This window comes from Lissotriton vulgaris, chromosome 9 (genome assembly GCF_964263255.1).
Source record: "Lissotriton vulgaris chromosome 9, aLisVul1.2, whole genome shotgun sequence".
Taxonomy (NCBI): domain Eukaryota; kingdom Metazoa; phylum Chordata; class Amphibia; order Caudata; family Salamandridae; genus Lissotriton; species Lissotriton vulgaris.
The window spans coordinates 422559238-422577101 of record NC_141697.1 but is presented as its reverse complement, the minus strand read 5'-3'; the positions used below and the strand labels follow the sequence as shown (position 1 = coordinate 422577101).

The 17864-nt window shown below is 46.5% G+C and overlaps 1 protein-coding gene across 1 annotated transcript in view; it reads left to right on the top strand.

Moving 5' to 3' along the window:
* Positions 1 to 17864, top strand: part of CDC42BPB (CDC42 binding protein kinase beta) — a 900025-nt gene that overhangs the window by 461047 nt on the left and 421114 nt on the right. Inside the window, exons 17-18 of the mRNA XM_086937841.1 lie at positions 11600 to 11724; positions 15775 to 15880. Of these exons, the coding sequence (XP_086793967.1) occupies positions 11600 to 11724; positions 15775 to 15880 (231 nt within the window). The remainder of the gene's footprint in view (positions 1 to 11599; positions 11725 to 15774; positions 15881 to 17864) is intronic.

The window sequence follows — 17864 nt, the reverse complement described above, 5'->3', positions numbered from 1 at the left end:
CTTTTCCAAGAGAGTCTATCTGAAGTCAGTTTATTTGTGATTATACTCTAGGAAATGTTTGGTTAGTTTTGACACATTCTTTTTGCATCTAAAAGCGCTCTTGTGCTCTAGCATGCGTGTGCGAACCTTCCGGGTTGTCATCCCGATGTATCTCTCATTGCACGGGCAAGGCAATTGATAAATTACATTGGAGCTGTTAAAATTGGAGAAATGCTTGAGTATCCAAGGGCGATTAGTCCCTATATCAATCTGAGTGGTTCTACACCTCTGAGCACATACGGAACAACCACCACAAGGGTGGTGTCCCTGTACTGCTGGTAGATCCCACAAAGTACCGCTAGTTTCTTTTGATATCTCCTTGGGACGGGTGTGTACCAAACAGTCACGCAAGTTTCTTGAATGTTTAAAAGCGAACAAAGGTTGCTCAATCTTGTCATTTGTACAATTAAGTACTCGCCACTGGCGTCTCACAATCTTCTGAATTTGATTAGATTTAGCACTAAAAGTGCTGACAAAGGTCAAACGTGTAAGAGGTGGCTTCTCAATCAAGGGCTCCAAAAGGGCCTCACGGTTATTATTACTGGCTCGTTTAAGGGAGCGTTTAATCAATTGCCTGGGATAGCGTCTGGCTTGGAGTTGACTTTTAAGGTTAGCCGCATGTCTAGAAAAAGTATCTGTAGTAGAACAGTTCCTTCGTACACGAAGGCACTGCCCGTAAGGCAGATTGTCGCGAAGCGACTTGGGATGTTGACTTTCATATAACAGAAGTGAATTCCTAGCCATGGGCTTACGGAATAATTCACTCTGAAGTCCCATCGGGGTGGCATATATAGAGAGATCCAGAAAAGCTATTCTCTCCTTGTGTACCTCCACCGTGAAGTGCAGAAACCTATTGCGGGTGTTGAGCCATTCATGGAAGAGTGTTAAAGAATCTTCCTCACCTCTCCATACCACCAAAATATCATCAATATAGCGTTTCCACCACATTATTGACGACAAGAATAGATTGCTGGCTGTAAATACTTGCTCTTGTTCAAAAGTATGAACATAGAGATTAGCCAGACTTGGCGCAAAAATACTGCCCATACCGGTGCCCGAGATTTGAAGGTACAGCTTGTCCTCGTATCTGAAATAGTTCTCCTTCATGGCGATTTTAGCTAGCGCCATTATAAAAGGGACAGGAGTGATGGTATCTAGATCAGTAGACCCCAGGATGGAACAAATGTCTAAAGTCTCATCCTGGGGAATAGAGGTGTATAGAGATTCAACATCCATAGAGACCAGAAAATCTGTCTCTTGGTTGAATTCAATCTCGGGAATTAATCGTAGGACATCTTTTGTGTCTTTGAGATAGGTGGGCATAGTCTGCTCCATAGGTCTCAAAAAGTGGTCAACAAACTCAGAGAGTGGCTCCAAAACAGAACCCTGCCCAGATATTATGGGCCTGCCTGGAGGAGGCCCCTGAACTTTGTGTACCTTCGGCAGAGTATAAAAGTAAGGTACCACTGGATGTTTGGCCTGCAAAAATTGTGATTCCAAACGAGTGATCCAACCTTCCATAAGGGCTTCTTCCGCTAAGGATTGAATCTCACTCATCAGCCTTTTGGTGGGATCTATTAGTAGAGGTAAGTAGGCTGTCATGTCACCTAATTGTCGTAGGCATTCATTTCTGTAAGCGTCTATGTCCTGTATCACAATAGACCCCCCCTTATCAGCAGGTTTAATCACTATGGTAGGGTCCTGTGACAAGGTTTGTAATGCCTGACTTTCCTGTCTAGATAAGTTGCAATAACCATTCTCTTTCATGTCCCAAACCTTCTCAATTTCATCCCTGACTGCCTTCTCAAAAGTAGCTAACTGAGGAGGTACAGTGTGGATTGGTGGTAAGAAAATGGATTTGAGTCTGAGACCTGTATTCTTATCCAACTGGTCACTGTTTGGAGAATCCTTGTCCTTAAAAAAGTAGTGTAGTCGTAACTTGCGAAAAAACTGTGCAAGTTCAATTTGCATCTGGAATGGATCCCCATTGTAAGAGGTGACAAAACCTAAGCCTTTATTAAGTACTCGCTCTTCCACAGGTGATAGTACCTTGTTGCTTAGATTCACAACCAGGCTAGGTTCAGATTCTGTTATGATTGTGGGGCATTTCTTGTGGTATGACTGCGGGTCCCTGTGTGAGGACCGGTTGGTTCTTCCCAATGGATCTGTGTCTGCTGACCTCTTTTCTTTCCCCGTGACCTGCGGGGACCAAATCCTAAAAAAGTCTGGTTATTATAGTTCTGATATCCAGGAAATGGACCCATTGGTGGTTGAAATGGATATGGAAAAGGAGCTGGGTGACCCCAAGGTGTTGGTTGCCACCAAGGATTGCTTGGTCCAGGTCGTTGACCCCTGAAATTCTGGTGACCGCGAGATCTACCTCGACCCCTGGCTGTGTATGATTGGGGGTTTGTCGTGTCAGAATCGCTGTCCGGGTTAGCTCCTGCCCCTCCAGCTGAAGGAAAAGTGAAATACTTTCAAATTTCTTTCTATTTTTTTCAAGTAGAGCATTGCCCTGAAGCATAACCGAAGTAGGAGATATGGGGCAGGAAACAAGACTATGAAGAGGAAGATTGTTGCTCAGAGAAATGAAGATTACTTGTATTTAATCAGGTCATTACTTCCTCTTCCTTAACGAGCAAGGCTATATCTTGGCTCATAAATTCCTGCGTGGCATTAAGAATCATAAAAATGGTGAGCAAAATTGAGCAGAAACAGCAATTTTTAATGAACAGATAACGCAAGTTGACTGCACTGAAAACATGCGTAGGAAAATCAGCTGAGAAACAGTCTCCGTCTGGCACTTTAAAATGTGACATTACTGTCTGAGGAGAGGACCATGTGACTGCACAGCAAATATTTTCGAGGGGATCACCTTTGAAAGAGCCTAAGGATGTTGAGATGCCTCTGGTTCAATGACCCTGGACTACCCGTGAAAAAAGGGATTCCTTTAGTATCCTGCTCCAGTCGGAGAGCAAAATAAAATGGCATTTTGCAAGGAAGCAGTATTCTCCAAATAAATATACAAGGATTTAAAGTGAATCTAGCAGATTCAAGTGTTTCTCTCCATACAAAGTTGAATTGGGTAAAAAGAAAGTACAACAAAGTCTTAGAAACACTGAATAATTTAAGTAACTTTTAGTAGACACACTGGTGAGGGTAGAATTGTCACCTTGTGTGCAAAACAATGTAGGAAAAAGTTTCTTCTCATTATAAAGCACCCAGTTTACTGACTCTTCAACCCTAACTAAGACAAAAGACCATGGCTGATAGGAAGTTAAAAGTTACAGATTTCACATGTTCAATTTGTGGCTTTTGTAGAGCTGGAAGCACCATCACCTGATCTTGCGGTATGCATGAATTACTTGTTTCTTCAAAAAATGCATATTAATAAACCGAAGAGCCAGGTCAGAGATAGGGGAAAAACCGTGTCCCCTGAACACCGCAATCACTACCCTTTGCCTTCTCAAAGTAGAGACTACTGAGCTCATTAAAAAGCCATCATGTAGAAAATCTAGAATTTTCATATGGTGTCCAAAAGGAAGGTTAAAGACATTTGGCAGAATACCAGATAAACAAATGTGTCCACTGTCTATCCTATACAGTCAGGGTCTCAGGTCTATGGGACTGCTGCTGAATTTCCAGCCTTTTGAGCAAAACAACCTTGAGCTGCTAAGTTCTTCCTCTCAACTACTTGACCCCCATTCTCTGCTTGCTGAGAAATAAGACTGAAAGGATTAGGCTCTGAAGAAGAGATGGATATAAGGGCAAGCTCCATGGGTCTTTAACTACTAGATGAACAAAAAAAACTAGGGGCGCCTAGTCCAACACAGTACATCACATGATTCCGTTCGTCTTCAATCATTTGTCAACGGTTTTGAAAGCAACTAAGTGATGGAAAGCATACAGGAGAACCTGCGGCCAGGCTCAAGAAGGGGCATCCCCTACCCTCGCTGTCAGATACTGTCTGAGAACAACATACTTGAGAATAACTCTCCCTCTAAAGGGCTGGTTTTGGCCATGGTACATGGAGGTGGACCATAAGGCACTTCTGGATCTACTACCCTTTCTGAAAAGGGATTCTCGGGCTCATCAGCGAACGAGCTTCCGCTGACCTCTTTACTATCACTTCCAGTGGGGGACCAGAGAGCAAGAAGAGTAGACTCATTAGGAGAGATTTCTGAGAACTATCTCCACTAGTGTCTATGAGCAGGTACAAAGGATCCTAAAGCAGCTGCTGCAGCCAAAGACAATCAGTTATGACAGATAGCTCTTGTTGTACCATAAAGAAAGAGGTAAACATACAGTCTAGTCCAAGTTGCATAGAAATTGCCCAATGTTGAAAATCTCAGAGTTGCAGTTGTAGAAAATAGGTGGTGTTGGTGTTAAATTTAACTGAAAAAATGAGAGCGTATTAGAAATACCTAAATCAACCACTTGGATATAAAGCCCTCTCACTTCTGGTTCTTTAACAGGATCATCAACGTCTGGGTCCATTTGTCATCTCTGGTGTTTGGGCGCAGGAGTACTCTCTTGATAGTAGTGCTACATCAACTGCAGTGTTAATCATTTCTTCCAGTTTCGACATATAGGGAAAGTTAGAGGAATTGGCAGCAGGGTTCCCCTCACCCTCCTGCAGTAATGAGGAGGATCAGAGTGCTTGTGTGTGGTGCTGAATTTTCTGGCTTCCATGACTGCTCAACAACTATCCTCGCACAATAGCTGGAAACTTCCTGGTGAGATTGCTTCTCTGACCATGAGAGTCTTGCGGCCTCTGTGATCATGCAGGAATACTGTCAAAGAAAAAATAGGCAGAAGCTGGATAACAGGATCACTGGACCCCACATACTCATTTATCCTCTGTTGTTCGGCATAGTAACTCGCATAGCATGTGCACAATAAATAAGGGAATTGGACTACTGTAGTGATTGTGCGGTCTCTTATCAGCTGTTGTCTAAAGTATAGTTGCCCTAGCGAAGGATCAAAGCAAAAATGTAAAATACTACTAAAGCTGATTTTTAGATCTCGCCTAAGCTATCGCATAAGCGATTATTTGGCGAAATATTAAGTAAGGGGCTTTTAAAAGTGCTCCCAAAGGCTGCAGGCGGATCGGGTACAGTGCATGTGCGCTGGGCGCGCGCACCATTTGTCCGCCTTCTGATCACTTTCGCGACCGCTTTGATGTTCTCAGTGAGCCGCGCGGCCACTGAGAAAATCAAAGCAGCCGTGAAAGTGATCACCATTTGCGCGTGCACCACTCGCGTGCATTCTGGTACCGTTCTCATGTACTCTCCTGTCAGTGTTTTTCTAATAATGTCTCGCTCTTCCGTCGCTCTGATGAGCAGCCACCCTTAACATCCTTCATTTTATTCATTCCTTGCTTCCTTCTCCATCCATTTTGCCCATCTGCTTTCTTCTTTCTCCCCCGATACCCTGTCTTCCATCTTTCTTCCCATCTTCTTCCTCTTCCTTCTTTTCTTCCTCCATCTAATGCCGATTTCTTTTCTGTCCCTTCTTATCCAGTCCAGCTTGGTCTGTCCTCTGCCACTTTCTATTTTCTCGGCGATTCTGCGCTTCTTTCGCTCATTCACTTTCTGTTTCTCCTTCGCCTCCCACCCGTACATTTTTGTGGTTCTGTCACTCTCGCTCAATTTTTATCCACCTCTGTATTTCTGGCCTCTTTCTTATCTGGCAACTTTTAATCTCACCTTTCTTCCCTCATCTCTCTTGCCCAAGAATTCCCTTTCCTATTTTGTGCTCGGTTTTCTCTTCACACATCTGGATTCATGTCTCCAAACTGTCTGGCTTGTCTATCTATCACTCTATCTCTTTCTCCCCAGCCTCCTCGAACTCTCTCCTTTCTTTCTGGCGCACTTTCTATTTTCTCTGCGATTATGCGCTTCTTCCGCTCATTCACTTTCTGTTTCTCCTTCGCCTCCCACCCCTACATTTTTGTGGTTTTCTCTTCGCACCTCTGGATTCATGTCTCCAAACTGTCTGGCTTGTCTATCTATCACTCTATCTCTTTCTCACCAGCCTCTTCGAACTCTCTCCTTTCTTTCTGGTGCACTTTCTATTTTCTTGGCGATTCTGCACTTTTTCCGCTCATTCACCTTCTGTTTCTCCTTCGCCTCCCACCCCTACGTTTTTGTGGTTCTGTCACACTGCCAGATTCCACTGTCCCGACCTCTCTTCTAACACACTGTGCCCATTTACGTTTTCTTGTTTGTTATAAATCTTTAAGTGTCTAAACTGTTGTGATCTTTTTGTGGGCCTGCTTTTGCAGGTGACAGCACCATTTTAGACCTCTGCCATCTCCTGGCAGTATTAATCAGTTTATTGCAGTGAGCGAATAACTCTGCAAAAATATACAAGTCTGCTATAGTGATGTCAGAAACACAAACAGGTCTTGTAAATATTGAACTTACATAGTGACAGCAAAAATGGAAATAAAGTGCCTTTTCCAAAGAGGAAAATAAAATAAAATCCTAGGAGACAGGTCAACATAAGGTACAACATATCAATTTTCTTCATGGTCTATCTGTTTTAAATAATAAGATGCGTTTTGATATTTCTGGAAGCTCCCTGTAATATGTTTCATTTTCTCATTCATTACCTACAAATACTTGGGGCTTTTGCTGGCACTTATGATGACTGTGTTCTCATTCCTTCCGCCCGGCCTCACAAAACAAACAAAAAATATGTTTTTGAAATTCTTTGCTGTGCTGCCGCCAGGTATTGCGAGATATAAAATAAATCTGTGGCCTCATACGAAACTCTTCCTCCGCTGTGCTTCACAGGCCATTGCAAAGTGGGTCAGAGGTACCTGCCTAGTGGCGGCCATTTCAGGAACTCATCACAGTAAGTGGAGACACTTGGAATGTTCACCTGAAAAGGCCGAGAGTGGGCAGCGCCGCATCCCTTACCCGGCGGCTTGCACAACTTAACTCTCCTCCGGTGCCTTTCCCCATATGGGAAGGAAGCCATTGAGAAAGAGATGGCTATTGGGTGTGCATTATGTCTGGCAGTATCACCAGAGCATGAAGCAGAGCCGCCTTTCTTTTGTTTTACAAGCTGCGGCATGCTCCTTGAAGCTTTTTTTTGCACCCACCACTTCCTGCTTAGCATTGAGCCCCACCGCCACCCTCACTCGGCACAAATACAAGCTCGCCCTTAATAAGGCGGCAATGCCTCTTCAATACTTACTCCTCCCTCGCAGCATTTGCTGCCCTGCCAGACCTCCTCCCTCTGCTCCCAGGCGTCTCCCAGTCCCCACTCCACCATGAAGTGCTGGAACTCGTGAACACCCCCAGGAGTACAAAAGTCACACCGCCTCAATAGCTCCTGCCGGCGCCAAATGCTTGTGTATTTTCTCATATACTCCATAACAAACCCCATAATGTATGTGCCAAACTTAATCAGTTCACCCCGTGGCGAGTGAGCTCGCATCATAAACTGAAAGCCCGCATTTCCCTTAACGCTACGAACCAGCACAAAAAAAACATACTTTACTAGCGTGCCCCACTATACATTGGTTTATGCCATCAACAACGCGACACTAATTCTGAAAGCTTTTGTGGTACGGACGAGGACGTAGTGCCTTTAGTCTTGGACAGTTAAGTATCTAAAATTTAGTTAACAAGCATTGGCATAGCCAATAGGTCTCGCCTTCAGGACCTTTTAAGTGTTTAACCATGCAACAGTAAATGTTGTTGCACCAAGGATATTGTGCTGCATAACTAAATACTTATAAGGTCCCAAAAGCGAGACCTATTGGCTATGCACACACACAACCACACACATACAACCCCACTCAACCACACACCCAACCACACTCCCCACAACCAACCCCCACAACCAACCCCCAACAACCTACCCCCAACAACCAACCCCCCCCCACAACCACACACACCCTCACAACCACACACCCCCACACCCACCCACACAACCACACACACCCACACAACCACACACACCCACGCAACCACACACACCCACACAACCATACACACCCACACAACCACACACACCCACACAACCACACACACCCACACAACCACACACACCCACACACCCACACACACCCACACAACCACACACAACCACACACACCCACACACACCCACACAAACAACCACACACACAACCACACACACAACCACACACACAACCAGACACACGCACAACTACACGCACAATCACACGCACAACCACACGCACAACCACGGACACGCACAACCACAGACACGCACAACCACGGACACGCACAACCACGGACACGCTATCATGCGTTATAGAGAACAATTGGTTCTTGGACTTTTTTATCAAATCCTTTTTTTTTATTTGCATGCAGAAGCATATTCGGCATATTAATAATCAATATAGGATGCACGGTCCTTGGGCGCCTTTTAATCAAAGAATCTCAGTTTTTTTTTGATTTGCATGCAGAAGCATATTTGGCATATTAATAATCAATATCGGATGCACCTTGCGAAAAGAATGTAGATAACCACTGTTTCTAATAAAAATGCCTATTTTATTCATAGTAACAGAAAAACATATTAAAGAGCATTATTATGCCGTTATATACAGGAAAGTTACTCCAAAAGGGGAGAATAGAAGTGAAAAGTGTATATTTGAAAGGTCAAGAAATGAAAGCATTTCAAAGAAAGGGAAAGTTTCAATGATTTGACATGAAAACTGGTTCTAGTATTAACACCAGTCAGTTGAGACCTGTCCATGTAAACATCATTCTTATATTTAAGACTGTAAAACGTTGCAGCGAAATGATTCATCTGTTGGAAGGGCAGGATGGTGGTGTCATATGGTACAGGTCTTAAGTAGGGTGTAAAATCTGTTTCGACCCGTCTTGGGCGTGAGGGTAATTTAAAACCTCCACATGCGGGTCTTCCTCAGGACAGGAAAGAAGGGGTCAACCTAATTCAGGTACCTGCCATTGTGAGGCCCTGCTTCCAGTTTCCACGTGTGGATAATCCGCATCCCAAATGTGGATGTGGTAGGCTCAACTGGTGAATGTTTACCTTAAAAATAATTGTGCCAGTGGAGGCTCTCTCCGGATATGTATTCCGGTTGTGGTGAACAAACCACCTTGTTGAAGTGCTCAGGACAACCTCAGTTTGTTCATCCGAGAGAACTCACGGAGGTCGCCTGAGCACTTCAACAAGGTCAGACAAGGTATTTGCTCTTGACACGCAAGACCTTGAGATTCAAGTGGATCCCATGCTGAATGGGCAGACTGCTTTTTCCCTGGATGGATGTCTAATGTTCTGTTGAGTGGAATTGGGGGGGAGGAGGGGGGACAGGGGTGGCTGGGGTGGCTTCTACATATTCCTGACCTTGGTTTTGAAATTCTAAATATTGGATTGCCTACCTCCAGAAGTGGCACCTGCTCCTACCAGATTGAGCCTGTCACAGTCCTGGATTGTGTCAGTCATTACACCCTTCCTAAAAGGTCCTTACCAACCAATATCAATTCACTTAGAGACCAGTGTCGTCATCTACAGGCATCTTGGATCCAAGCAAAAATCTGCAAAACTCCCCTTTGGCCCTCTGGGGACTACAGAAAAGGGATTATTAATCCTTCCTCAACGTCCGTCACCATCTACGAGGTCATTAAATGGCAGGTGATATGTCTGATGCAACTGTTCGGTTCTCCAATGTGCTCTACAGTCTGTTTAGATTTGAACTTAATTTTAGACCGACTGATGCACAACATCTATGAGCCCATGGCGTTTTGTAATTTGAACCTTTTCTGTTGAGCGATTTCCTTCTGGATGCCATAACGTCAGCAGTATGTGCCTCTATGCTATGCTCAATCTACCATCAGTACAGAGTTGTGCTCTTGCATCATCCCACCTTTGTTCAGAATTAATTGAATGACTTTCATTTGAATAGGAATATTTTTCAACAAATGTTCCCAGTGCTCCACTCTCCCCCCTCACTACCTTTCTATGCTCTGTGCTGTTGAATCATCCCACCAATTGTGAATGGGTGACCCAGTTGTGAAATTAAGTTGCCTTTATTGTGATTCCAGACACTTTCTCCCATTATTAATATCGTTCCACGTACCTCTGTGGTATCAGATCAAGCATGCACCATTTGTGTGCTTTATTTAAATTACCGAAACTGACAGTGGTGTGTATCAAAGGCCAATTTCCACAACTGCATGAAAAACTTCGCTGACTGAATGAAGACAAACTTCTGAAGCTTAGCCGGACAAGACCGAAGTGCTGATCTTTGGCAACAATGCCTCCCCTTGGAACGACACCTGGTGGCCCGCCAAACTTGGACCCATTCCAGACCACAACCGCAAAGCTCAGCAGCATCCTGGATAGCGAGCTCACCATAAAGCAACAGATCAAAGCAGCCCCCTCCTCCTGCTTTCATACCCTCCTTATGCTCCAAAGAATCTTCAAATGGCTCCCCATCGGCATGCGAAGAACCGTCACTCAAACCCTAGTCCCCAGTAGGCTGGGCTACTGCAATATACTGTACACAGGAACCACCACTGAACTCATAAAGAGACTACAGAAGATACGGAAATCAGCAGCCAGACTCATCCTCAATATGCCCAAACAAACCCACATCACCCCACACCTTAGGAACTTCCATTGGCTCCCCATCCAGAAAAGATGCCAATTCAAGATATTGACACGACTACAAAACCCTCCACAACATAGGACCAGCATACATCAACCACCGCCTGAACTTCCACCATCTGGCCGGAGACCTTTGCTCTGCCACCCTCGCCAGGACCCCGCACATTCACCGAAGCCACAGCGGAGGCCTTTCCTTATCCTACCTCGGCGCTAAGTCCTAGAACGGCCTTCCCTTCCATCTGTGGACATCACAGTCGTTGGATGAATTCAGGAAGAGGCTCGACCTGGCTTTTCGACTGAGCCCTGCTACCTAGCGCCTAGATACCCTCACAGCTGATTAGCTATGCTATACAAATTGATTGGAGTGTGTTCCTTTTTTCTGGGTTAGGGAGCAGTGCTTCATCCAACAGATGGCCTTCTATGTGGTACTGGGGCCACAAAGCATGAAGAATCAACTGTAAAAGCTTTGCCCACATTATTGGAGGTCCTGTGTGGTAGTAAGTATAGTCACTATAAAGATAACTTGAACGTCTTTTTAATTCATTGCCAATCTGCCCATCCCTCCCCTATGTGAAAGGTATCTGTGACCTCACAGGGCTGTACATATGGCAGTGGGACTGAGCTGTAAACTGTCACTATTTCCCTCTGCCACCACAGCTATGTTTTTATGTTAATAAGACAGATTTGATTTATAGTAGTTGTTGGTTTTGAAAGTTTTCCCTTTGCATCACCTGGAAATATCCTACAAATCATGGCGTGCAGCAAAACTGTATCCGTGTTATCATTGTGTGCTGCATAAATAATACATTATAATCACTACTTAAGATAAGCATGACAGAAGCAAAGCAATTAACAGCAAATAATATTATCTCACAGTAAATTAACGCATTTGTAACTTTCATGCATATTTTATGAAACCTAATTCTATCTTTGCATTCCAGCTTTGTTCTTTTGTTGAGAAACTGACAGCACAAAACACGCAGCTTGAAGATGAACTACAAGACCTGGCAGCAAAGAAGGAATCTGTAGCTCACTGGGAAGCTCAGATTGCAGAAATTATTCAGTGGTACGGCTTGTTCAAATGTTCACAGTACTTTTGAAACTTTGAATAGACAGCAATTTAAAAATCTTTATTCCTGTCACCATAGTTCACTCTACTTTGCATATGTTAATACAAGGCACAATTTAATAGCCCTAAGCATTTTAGGGATAAATCCCAGATAATCCAGGAAGGAGAGTTGGAACACTTATGGTTTGTCCAGAATGACACAATCGTCAAGAAGGGAAGCTCGAAGAAGACACCTATCTTTTTGTTTCAGTCAGCAGCTGTTGTACCAAATTACATCTCTTACTTTGTGTTAAGATAGGTTCAGTCCGTTCTGTGTGACATTATAATTTCCCTCCTGCAATGCTAAGCCTTTCCAGCCTTAAATGTTCATCAGTAATGCTCTCATTGTGTGGGCTGGAGCACTTTTAGACAGTTTTATGGAAAAATCTACGTAATGAGGGAGAATTACTGCTTAAGTTACAGACTGATTCTTTGAGAAAGGCTCTTAATCGTTAGCCTGGGTAATGAACTGCTAGCATCATGGCTTACATGACAGTTTTCTGAACAGTGACCGAGAAGACTACCTTTGACAATATCTGAATAATTTGGCAGAAACCAAGTGACTTTTTCTTCTGTTATGCTAACCGCCTTTTGAATTGTTTAAATCTTCTCAAGCGCCCATCATCACAAGTGTCTAACTGTAGCTGTTTATATGTACATGAAATTTAGCGGCATAGCAGTATGGGCACAGCATTATGACTGGATCGTACATGTGAAGTACTTTCACTTGTATGACTATTGCAAATTTCTACATCAGTCAAGTGGTAATTCGTAGAGGAGTATGTGTTTGTCTGCCCGTCCACTAGTATTTCTGTATGTCTTCGGTAGGTAACAAGTTTATCTGAAAGAGACACCTTAGTGATGGATTCCTTACCTGAGAATATCCCCAGGCGTCAGAATGGATCTGGAAAGTTTTGCTTAGCAGTACCCCTGCGCGTCAGTAGGTGGCGTCCTGCGGCTCCGCGTCCGTCACTGGAGTCGTCAGCGCCGAGACGACGTCATGGAGGGTACTTAGGTGCCACCCAGGCACTCTGACGTCAGTTCTTTCTTTTTCCGTGCCGAAAGCGCAGATCCGGATTGAGCATGTACCTCAGTCGTTTTTTTACTACTCTTTTGAGACTTTTGTCTCCTCCTCTTGTCTCCTGGTGTACGTAGGGATGCCCAGATTTAAGTCTTGTGGGTCATGCCGCCGTAACATGTCGGTGGCGGACCCCCACGATGTGTGCCTCTATTGCCTGGAGACCGGTCATGACTCCCGGGACTGTCAAGACTGTCTAGCCATGGCCCGAAGGCATTGCGGGAGCGGCTCCGGAAGTTGCTGGAGGTCCGGCATTCCTCTCACCGCCGCTCCGGGTCTAGGGGCCGTTGACAAGACCGCTCGCGGGACCGAAGCCATCGCTTCTCGGGCTCTAAGTCTTCACCTTCAGATTCCGGTAAGCGACGCCATAAAAAGAAGTCGAAGAAGCGTGTTCGCTCTCTGACGTCCCCCCGTCGCTCCCCTAAGGCGTACGAGGGGGACAGGGGCTCCACCCCAGCGGTTCCTCAGGTGCCGGGGAGTCCCGCGCCTACCCGCTATACCCGTCTGCGACACCCGAAAAGATGCAAGAGTTTCTTGCTGCCATGGACTGCCTTTCTAGGCCCCGGGCTCCCGCCGGCGCACCTTCGGGCCCCGCGGTCCTATGTCCAGATCCTGTTGGCCCGGCGGCTCCGCCACCGGCGCTACAGGATCCTGCGCCGCTTGCTCCGGCGCCGCCCTTGGTTCCACACCAGGCGGCGCACTGGGTGCCATTTATCCCACCCCAGCCCCCGGACCATTGTGTTCCGGCCCGGGATCCGAATTGGGATGAGGCTCCGGCCCGGCCCGCGCTGTTTTCGGCGCCGTTCCCAGCGCTGCTTGTCCCTTCTCCGGCCCTGCCGCCGCGACCGGCTCCCTCTACACTGGAGCCGTACGATGACTGGGACGAGTCCGAGGACCCCCTTGTCCGGCAGTGTGACTCAAAGCAAGATTGGCTGGACGAACTTGAAGATGCGGCGAACTTGATGTGTCTTCTGACCCAGGGTTTGCCTCTCCTCCACCTACTATGGAGGAGGGTACTTCCTATACCGTGGTGCTGCGGCGGGCTGCGGAGACTCAACCTCAACCTCCCTACGGTGGCCCTTAAAACCAACCTCCTTACGGAGGTGCTCCAGACGGCGTCTGCGTCGTCTGAGCTGCTGCTCCCTTTCAATGAGGCCCTCACCAAAGTCGTCTTGGGCACTTGGTTGCGACTGGCCACGGGGGCTCTGGCAGCCAGGCGCCCCTCCACCAAAACGGTATATGCCTGCAGGTGGAATACATTTGTGGCATGGTGCACAGCGAAGGCTGTGGATCCCCTTTCTGCCCCTCTTTCTGAGGTTATTCTGTTCCTTCTCTCTTTGGCCCAGCAGGGCTCTTCTATCAAAGGTTATCTTTTGGCCATCTCTGCCTTTCTACGACTTCCAGATCAGCCTTCTCTTTTTAAGTCCCCGGTTGTTAACCGTTTTCTTAAAGGCATTGCGCATACGTTTCCACCCGTACCCTTCATAATGCCTCAGTGGGACTTAAATCTTGTCTTGACTTTTCTGATGTGTGCTCCCTTTGAGCACCTTCATAACTGTCCCTTACGTCTTCTCACTCTAAAGATGGCTTTCCTGGTTGCTGTCACCTCTGCCAGAAGAGTGAGTGTGCTCCAATCCCTTTCTTCCAAACCTCCTTTCTGATTACCTGGACAAGGTGGTTTTAAGGACACGTCCTTCTTTTCTGCCAAAGGTTGTCACGCCCTTCCACATCGGGCATACCATCACTTTGCCCACCTTCTTTCTGCTTCCTCATCCTTCAAGGGAAGAGGAGAGGCTCCACCGTCTGGACCCGAAACGTGCGCTCGCATTCTATCTGCAGCGTACACAGCAGTTCCGGGCGGATGATCATCTTTTTGTTTGCTACGTGGGTGCCAAAAATGGTCGGGCTGTGCACAAATGGACCATCTCCCGGTGGGTCATTCCGTGCATCAAAGCATTTTACTCCTTGGCCAAGAAGGAGCCTCCTGTGGGGCTGCGTGCCCATTCGACCAGGACACCTGCAGTCACTACTGCCTTGGGATGCGGCGTTCCTTTGCAGGACATTTGCCAGGCAGCTACGTGGGCCTCGCTGCACACGTTTACCAAGCACTACTTCCTTGACAGTCAGTTCCAGAGAGACCGCTTCTTTGGCTGTTCTGTGCTCTGTGACTTTCTGGTGTAATCTTGTTCGCAGACCCACCAGCGGGGTTGGTATTGCTGGGGTATCTATTCTAAGGTAAGGAATCTATCACTAACGTGCCTCTTTCAGATGCACAAGTTACTACTTGTGCAACAATATATCTGTAAGAGACATTAGTTAGTGATAGATTCCTTACTGCCCCACCCATCCTCCCTGTTCTGCGAACTGATTACTAGGGTTAAGGTCATCCCCTTTTAGGGCCCTAGTTTTATGCACCAATGGTCAGTATCTTGCATAGCTCTGCGTTTCGGCGCGGTAAGTCGTGTACAGAACTGACGTCAGCGCGCATGGGTGGCTCTTACGTACCCTCCGTGACATCGTCTCGGCGCTGACGACGCCAGTGACGGACGCGGAGCCACAGGACGCCACCTACTGACGCGCAGGTGTACTGCTAAGCAAAACTTTCTGGATCCAGTTTGACGCCTGGGGATATTCTAAGGTTAGGAATCTATCAATAACTAATGTCTCTTACAGATATATTGTTACACAAGTAGTAACTTGTGCTGTAAATCAAGTAGTAATGTGCTAATGAATGTGAGTGTAAATTCAGCCTCTCTTCTAGCAGCCATTAATTTAAAAATGTAATCCTTTCTGTAGAGAAAGAATAATGCTTTTAAAGAGGTTCTTGAGAGGGCAAAAGCCCCCCCCCCATGTAAACAAATGATGCAAACGTGTTTTAGTGACATTTGTTCCTCATTAAGTGGTGTAACTGTGGTTGGTGGTGCTTCCAGGGTAAGTGATGAAAAGGATGCCCGTGGATACCTTCAGGCTTTGGCCTCAAAGATGACCGAAGAACTTGAGTCTTTAAGAAGCAACAGCTTAGGATCAAGAACTCTGGTAAGTCATCACCTAGATTTGTTTCATTTGTCTTGCATGGCTGTTTATATGTGTACAACTACAAAGAAGTACCAGAGGGTCTAGAAAAGGGAAGGGTTTACAAATGACAGATACCAGACCAACTGTACAACACCCTTAGACTGACTGAACAGAAGCGTGGTATGCAATGACATCTCAATGGATGGAGAAAAATACCCATCAGTCACCACTCGGATCCGCCCTTCATCATTTGGGATTTGTCCAGACCATCCGTGTGAGTATGTATTGTCACAGGCATAAGGAGACCAGATGGTAAATAGGTCACCTTCGCTGTACCAACAACAGTATGGTCTACCACTCTATAAAACCTTGTGAGTGGTAAGGCGTGGTGTGACTAGGGAGTGCAGTGCAAATGAACGTGAAAAAAACATAAACAATGTGTTATAAAATTGGATAAGGGAGTATAGAACCAACTTTATTCAAATGATGCTCGCTTGACCAAGATTAAAATTTTTGTCAAAGACAGTTCGAAAGAATGGGCTGTCTAAGGTGGAACCAGGTCGACAAGTTTCAGCAATTTAGGACATGTTCGTCCTTGCTTTCATCAGGACCATATAACAAAAAGAATGCTACTGCAAGATGTGAAAAATAAAAAGTGACAACTACGAAATAGTGTAAAACAAACAAGTGCAAAAGTCACCTGCAGTTTCCAAAGTGCCATGTCTTGTCGTAAGATTACTGCTAGTGTTGTTCACTGAAAAGTCAGAAAGAAAAAAGAGGGTTGAGTGTCAGACTGGATGTCTACACCTTTAAACTCACATAACAGTTAGGTCCAATCAGTATAGACCTTAGACTATGTCGGACTAGATGGTGCTGACATAAGTACTCATAACAATAGTGCAGTCAGATGTCTAATATTTGGAAATACACTTTACATTCCAAATACGTAAGAATAAAGAATCTTACCATAGTCTGTAAGATATGAAGACCTGTTAGACGGGAACCCTGAGGGTCAGCCGAGCAAGGGGGAGAGGCCTCCTGACGAGAGTCCTCTCCTCAGATCGTACGGACAAGCGACTACCCCCACCATAGATGGACACCACACAAAGATAGGTTCGTAACACTTTTATCGGTATTCTTAGGAAGGTTATCGTCACACTACAGAAGGAACAGGATACTGAAATCCCTTCAATTCTAGTCTCTGGGGGAAGGGGGTAGCGGGACAGTCTCAGTACCAGTCGGGTACAAGGATATCTGGCGCACAGCTCTCAATCCTCGAGCTGGAGGTTTCTCTGGTAGGGGCCGCGGCAGCGCCAGCAGGCCTTCAAGGATGGTTCACAAGGAGGGGCCGCGGCAGCGCCAGCAGGCCTTCGAAGATGGTTCACGAAGATGAGCCGCGGCAGCGCCAGCAGGACTCCAAGGATGGTTCACGACGATGAGCCGCGGCAGCGCCAGCAGGACTCCAAAGATGGTTCACGACGATGAGCCGCGGCAGCGCCAGCAGGACTCCAAGGATGGTTCACGACGATGAGCCGCGGCAGCGCCAGCAGGACTCCAAGGATGGTTCACGAAGATGAGCCGCGGTAGCGCCAGCAGGACTCCAAGGGTGGTTCACGAAGATGAGCCGCGGCAGCGCCAGCAGGACTCCAAGGGTGGTTCACAAAGATGAGCAGCGGCAGCGCCAGCAGGACTCCAAGGGTGGTTCACAAAGATGAGCCGCGACAGCGCCAGCTGGACTCCAAGGAAGGTTGCAGGAAGATGATTTTGTCTCGGTGTCTCTCGACCCCAGGATACAACTGCCCTCCTGCTCTGGAGCTGCCCCAGTTATAGGTCTGGTGCCCTTTGATGTCCGGACCCTCGCACTTGGAGGTCGGGGGGTCCGGGATGAGTGAGCCCAGACACCCAGCAGGGGGGTGGAGCCAGCGCCCAGGGAGGCCGAGGGCGATCGAAACCAGGCGGATGGGGGCCATCGAAACTCCTTCTCCCATTGACTCGCCAAGTGGTC